The 6,063-nt window shown below is 65.2% G+C and overlaps 1 protein-coding gene across 4 annotated transcripts; it reads right to left on the reverse strand.

Moving 5' to 3' along the window:
* Window positions 1-1,330: 1,330 nt before the first annotated feature.
* Window positions 1,331-5,794, reverse strand: HRH3 (histamine receptor H3). 4 transcript variants are annotated; one of them, XM_070587717.1, is made up of 4 exons: window positions 5,409-5,794; window positions 4,200-4,366; window positions 2,287-3,056; window positions 1,331-1,490 (listed from the first exon to the last, which is right to left on the reverse strand). In XM_070587717.1, the coding sequence occupies exons 1-4, from the start codon at window positions 5,650-5,652 to the stop codon at window positions 1,469-1,471; spliced, it is 1,203 nt and encodes a 400-aa protein (XP_070443818.1). In that variant the 5' UTR covers window positions 5,653-5,794; the 3' UTR covers window positions 1,331-1,468. The 4 variants fall into 4 exon arrangements, with proteins under 4 accessions (XP_070443818.1, XP_070443816.1, XP_008518426.2 ...); XM_070587715.1 differs by having other exon boundaries at window positions 2,131-3,056; XM_008520204.2 differs by lacking the exon at window positions 5,409-5,794 and adding an exon at window positions 4,670-4,874 and having other exon boundaries at window positions 2,131-3,056.
* Window positions 5,795-6,063: the final 269 nt, after the last annotated feature.

A 6,063-nucleotide genomic window follows, 5' to 3' on the forward strand; every position in this document is an offset into this window, starting at 1 on the left:
CGGTCTGCGGGAGAGTGGTTTCAACACTGCTGTGAACAGCTTCTCCCTCGGCAGTGGTGATCTGAGTCGGCGCTGACCTCGTCTCGCTGCTGCCGACCAGACCCACGGCACCGGGCCATACGAGGGGGACAGGGGACCGGCAAGGGTCTCTCTCTGCTCTGGGAAGAGAGGCTGTGGTCAGAAGGACTGCGGAAGTGGGGCCAACACGGTGGGGAGAGAATGAGAGGCTGTGTCCATGAGGTCAGGAAGGAGGGCCCTCGTGGCTGGAAAGGAGGGGAGGCTTCCTGGAGGAGGCAGCATTTGACCCACCTGAGTTTGTATCTACCCTAAATTGGGGTGGTCTTGCCCCGTGCTGAGTGGACTCTGAGTCCCTGGAGTGAGGGCCAGGGTCTGCCCTGTGCGTGGAGCCCTGAGGCCTGATTGCTCATTGGGCCCATGCTCACCTGGCATCATCCTCGTCTGCTCCTTCTCCTCGTCCCCATCTGTCCCCCTCAGTCCTGCCTCCAGGCCTTTGCCCAGGACAGTTCCTCTACCAGAGGTGCCTCCCCTCCCTCAGACATGCCCTCCCTTCCACCCCTGGAGTTCAGCTCCAGCACCCACGCCCCCTGGAAGCTCCCCAGGTGGAAGATCGCGGCCAAGAAAGACAAGAACCCCTGTCCCGGGTGAGGAGGCTGCATCAGGTGGGGGCTGTGGGTCGTATTCTCAAGGCTTGAGTGAGCCCCTTCTCAGCACCATGCCAGCCTCCTGAGCAGGTGGCACATGGGTCCCGTGGGTGGGGGCACCGCTGGGACACATGTCCCTTTTGGGATTAAACCCTGGTATATGGGAGGGTGGGTCCTGCCTCCCCACCACAGTCCCTCCACTGGAAGGGAGAACTGAGGCCGGCGGAGGGGCAGGCTTGCCCCTCACACCCATCTGGGTGGTCCCGTGTCTCCCTGGGGCCCCAACTGATGCACCAGAGCTCGGCCCATCCACCACGAAATCCTCAGGAATCAGCACCAATAAAAAAATACACTTTACTGTGGACCTCAGTGTCTGCAGGGGCCGCGCAGCAGGCGCGCAAGGAGCAGAGCATGCAGAGCGCCAGCCAGGTGCACAGGACGTGGCGAAGCGGCCCCTCCACTCGGAGGCCCCAGCCCCTGATCTCCTTTGACCTCTCCTTCAAGCCTCAGGACCCTCAGGGCACAGCTGGCTCCCTCCTACCCGTCAACCCCAGGGAACTCTGGGTGAGCAGACAGACGGGAGGGGCAGCCTTCTGGGGGAGCAGGCGTCCGGCGCTCCGGCGGTTCTCAGAGCTGCCAGTCAGGGCCCAGCAGCCCGAGCCCGGGGGCGGGGTGGGCAGAAGCAGCTGGCGCAGCTCAGCCGGAAGCGGGAGGAAGGAGGGCGTGGGAGCCCACACCTGCCAATCCAGCCCTGAGCTCCTCAGCAATTTTGTCTCTCTTGATTAAACATCCAAGGAACATCGAGTTCACGGATGTGTTGTCTTCTTCCTGAAACACCCAGAATGGAAAAGCAGAGAACGGCTGCGAGGTTCCTGGGGCACTTGGCACTTTGGGGCAGAGAGAGTTGGAGGGAAGCGGGATGAAGGAGCTGGGCCCCTGGGTTAAGCAGGGGACAGGTAGCAGCAAAGCCTGCGGCCCAGGCTTGTCTGGGCAGGTGGATGGTGGGCAGGTGTGTGCACGTGCAGGGGCAAACCACTGGAGCAGGAGGCCTGGAGCACACCACGCGCTTGCTTTGGGAAGAACATCGGGCAGTAATTGTGCGAAGGGTGGACACCACTGGCCATCGCACTGTCTGTATGGGGTGGACAACGTGGCTGGGGCCCCTGGATTGTCCCTCCTGGGGTGGAGCTAGGATTTGGGTGGCAGGACCAGCCACCCATGTTTTGGTTCAGGAAGTGAGGGCCCCTCTGGCCAGCCTGCCAGGCAGCCTCCATTGCAGGCAGCTGGTCTAAGAGAGGTTGCCATGGCATTTAGGATGGACCCAAGACAAGGCGTGCCTCACACCTGGGGGGCAGCCAGGTGAGGGCAGCGTGGCCTGGCTGCCTAGGAAACAAAGGCCTCGAGGGGGAGTGGCAGTGGGTGGGCCCTGCCCCAAGATGTCCCAGGTGCCCGCAAAGGGCCAGCTCACTTCCAGCAGTGCTCCAGAGAGCTGTGGGGCTGGATCTTGAGCTTCTGGGGGCAGAGCAGCTTGGTGAAAGCTCGGCGGAAGCTGTAGTGGCACAGCGGGTAGAGGACAGGGTTGACGGCCGAGTTGGCCCATAGCAGCCAGAAGGACGTCTCGTACCAGTAGTCAGGGATGCAGTGGCCATGGCAGGCGGCCCGGATGATCATGAGGAGTGTGTACGGGGCCCAGCAGAGCCCGAAGATGCTCACAATGACGGCCAGTGACTTGGCCACCTTCTTGTCCCTCGACAGCCGGAAGCGCTGGGTGATGCTCTGGGACACCATCTTCATGCGCTTCTCCAGCGACGCTGAGGACGCCGAGGGCTTGGAGCCCCTCTTGAGCGAGCGTGGCCGCTCGGTGCCTCGCGAGGAGCTGCCCGAGCTGGAGGTGGGCGAGGCCGCGGCACCCCCACCGCTGCCACCCCCGAGGGCCATCTCCCCAGCCTCGGCGCCAGGGGCCGCCTCGCCAACCCCCACCCCGTACCTGTGCAGCGGCAGGGCCTCCCCACGCCCCTTCTGCCAGCAGCCCCAGCAGCCTGGCACCGCCGGCGGTGGGGAGGGCTGGGCCTCGGGAGGGGGCTCCGGGCCGGCTGCCTCGCGGGCCCCGTCCAGCCGGACGCGGGTACGCCTCTGGATGTTCAGGTAGATGCTGAGGTTAAAGAAGGTGACGCTGAGGAAGGGTGTGAAGAACTCGAGGGTGGAGGCCGTGATGAGGAAGTACCAGTTGTAGAAGAACTCGGCATAGCAGTGGCCCTCGGGGATGGAGCTGCCACCGGACAGATACTCCCAGCTCAGGATGGCCGGCCCGTACAGCAGGAAGGCCAGCACCCACACCAGCACCATTTTCTGCACCGCCCGCCGCGTGTCGCCCTGCTGGGCCCGATAGGAGACCTGCGGTGAGAGACGCTGGGTCAGGAGGGAAGGGACTGAGCCCAGGCCAGTGGGGTGCTGCCAGTGTAGTAGAATATTGGCCTGGGAGCTCCCCTGCAGCCTCTAGGCCTCTGTGCATGGCCTTCTTTCCCAGTGATGCTTTTTGCTTCTCCTCCCCACCGCCCCCTTCCCTCTGCCCCACACATCCTGGCCTGGCTGATGTCCTGTCACATTCTCTTATAGCCTCGGAACCTCCTCCAGACCAATCTGAAGGCTAACTTGTGCCAGGCTGCCTGTTTAGCACTGCCACCAGCTGTGCGCTCCCGGGGGGGTCTTGTCATGGTTCCCCATCTGCTGAGTATCTGCCATGTGCCAGGCCCTGTGCTTGGCACCTTTTGGATATCATCTCACTTAATCCTCACAACAGCTCCATCATTATCCTCACTTTCCCTATGGCTCAGGGAGGGAGGGAGAGACCACAGGAGGATCCACTCAAGGCAGCAGAGCTGGGGTTTGGCCCAGGTCTGTCTGACCCTGAATTTATGCTCTCTGCATTCTGTGCCACAGCCCCTCTAGACTGGGACACATGTGCACCCCCACCAGAGGTCCCTGGAGTGCCCGATAAGCCATCAAAGAGAAGATGAGAATACAAAGGAGAGACCTCTGCTCCAGTGCAGCCAGCGTGTGCCTGCATGGCACTGACGCAGGAAGCTCAGGCAGTCCAGGGTCCCTAACTCATGGTGGCCACTCACAGCAAGGGAAGCTTGTGAAGCCAAGCACCAAGGGCTGTCTTCCCGGGGTCCACACATGAGCACACACACACACACACCCCTGTAGGGGCTACCATCAAGGGCCTCTGACCCAGATCCTCCCTCAGCTCCAGGGACTTCGGACATGCCCCAGCACGGAGCCTGAAGTGACCCCCACCTTCCTTTAGGAACATCTGATGCCGGGTCCAGACTGCGCAGACAGTGCGTCCCAGGAACAAATGGCTACCGAATGGGCAGCTGGCCATAGAGTGCCTAGGGTGTCCGGTATGAGGCCACCCGGGACCAAGCCCACTCGGCACTGCCCACAACCAGGAAGGGGCCAACCTCTTCCTGGTGCCTCCTGTGGCCCTCCTTCCCCGAGGAGTGAACGCGGGCACCCACACCCCGGACTCACGGCACGAGTGACTGACAGGAAGCGATCATAGCTGATCAGCACGATGTTGAAGACGGAGGAGGTGCAGAGCAGGTAGTCCACTACCAGCCACAGCTTGCAGAGGCCCCGGCCAAAGGGCCAGCGGCCTGTCAGCACATAGGGCACGTAGAGCGGGATGCAGAAGGCTCCTGAGGCAGAGAAGGGCATGGTGGGCCATGGCCGGAAAGGGGCGTGGGGTCAGATCCACCACAGTGGGGAGACGAGCAGGACCCGGGAGTCACACCGTGGCCACCTTCCTGGGGCCAGCAGCCCTCACCTTACCCACCCCTCCACCCCATCTCCTAGGCACACCCTCTACCCTGCAGCTGGCCTTCAACCCCTGCCAAGCCCCTAGCCCCATTGGTATCCCCTGGACTTGGGGGCAAGGGGGAAGGTCCAGTCATGAGCACCTCTGGGCACAATGACGGAGACCCTGAGCCTTGATTCAGTACCTTCCAGGCTCTGTTCAGCCTTCCCAGCCCCAAAAGGGCAGATGAAGGAGAATCGCCTCCCCTCCTGCAGCATGCTGGACCCCAGCCCCTCTCCTGGCCTTTGGACAGCTCTTCCTCGTCAGCTCAGAAAGGGAGAAAGCTTTTCTCCTGACTCAAAAGCTGCCTGGCCACCGCTTGCCAGCCACTCCCACCGCCAACCCCGGCTCCAAGAGCGGGCAGACGCACCTCGCAGCCCCAACAGGTGTCTGGCGCTCCAGCCCCCTCCGCGCCCCGCCCCCCAGCTGGCCCCAGCGCACGGACACGTGAGAGCGCGCTCCTAGAAGCGTCTCCCCACGCTCTCGCCGTCTTCTCCCCGTCCCCTCCCCCAAACACGGCTCTAAAACCCCCCTCCGCCTCCTCTCCCCCAAACCTCCCCCCAGCGCCCTCTGCGCGTCCTGAGTCCCCGCCGCCTTTGTTTGGCTACAACGCAGGAGCCAGCGCTGCACCCGGAGCCGCTGCGCCTTCCGCCTCGCCGAGCGCCCGCCAGCTTGGGCCCCTTTCCTGGGGCATCCCTCCCCAGTCCCAGGCCCATGGCCAGGGAGGCAAAGAACTTCGCCCGCGCCCACCGGCGCCTCCTCCCCAGGCCAGGCCCCCTGGCGGGGCGTGTGCCCCAGCAAAAGGCACCCTAGGTCCGCGCTCCAATCCCCACTGGCTGGACCAGTGGGCGCTCCTGGCTCAGGGAGGGCCTGGGGGGCTTTACCCACGAGAAAGTCGGAGATGGCGAGGTTGAGCAGAAAGAAGTTGTTCTGGGTGCGGAGGCTCGAGTCAGCCACGAAGGCGAGCATGACCAGCGCGTTGCCCAGCACCGTGGCCACGATGAGCAGCGCCATGAGCGCGGCCAGCACCGCGGTCCAGGCGGCGGAGAAGCCGCGCGCCCCGCCCGCCGCCTCTCCCGCCAGCGCCCCCGACGCGTTCAGCGGCCCGTCGGGCGGCGAGCGCTCCATGGCCCCGCCGGCTCACGCGGCGCCGGAGCGCGGCGTAGGGCGCGGACCGCCAGCCAGGCGGCCGGGAGGGGCCCCGGCTAGGGAGCCTGGTCTTTGCGGGCTCTCAGCCCGGCCGGGTTCCCCGGAGGGTGCCCAGCGCATGGTCCGCGGGCGCGGAGGCCGGGGCCGGGGCCGGGGCGGGCGGCGCCGAGGCGGCCCGGGCCGGTATCCGAGCCGAATGGGGCCAGAGGCACGACCGCTGCAGCCCGAGCGGACCCGGAGCGGAGCCCGAGCCCTTGCTGCCGCCAGAGCGTCGGTGCGCCCCGAAAGCAGCGCGTAGCCGAGTGCGCCCGCCGCCCAGCCCGCCGCCCCCCGCGCCCCGCGCAGCGCCCCCGCCATTGGCTGCCGCCCTCGCCCCGCCCCCGCCCCGCC

Source organism: Equus przewalskii, chromosome 21 (genome assembly GCF_037783145.1).
Source record: "Equus przewalskii isolate Varuska chromosome 21, EquPr2, whole genome shotgun sequence".
Classification (NCBI taxonomy): domain Eukaryota; kingdom Metazoa; phylum Chordata; class Mammalia; order Perissodactyla; family Equidae; genus Equus; species Equus przewalskii.

What these genes read in the sequence shown, in the direction of transcription:
- HRH3 (XM_070587715.1), bottom strand. Translation starts at nt 5,652, where the DNA reads ATGGAGCGCTCGCCGCCCGACGGGCCGCTGAACGCGTCGGGGGCGCTG. An exon ending in TCCTGTCAGTCACTCGTGCC is followed by an intron (nt 3,057 to 4,199) that starts GTGAGTCCGGGG and finishes CTCTCACCGCAG; the next exon opens with GTCTCCTATCGGGCCCAGCA. An exon ending in TCTCTGGAGCACTGCTGGAA is followed by an intron (nt 1,491 to 2,130) that starts GTGAGCTGGCCC and finishes TGGGTGTTTCAG; the next exon opens with GAAGAAGACAACACATCCGT.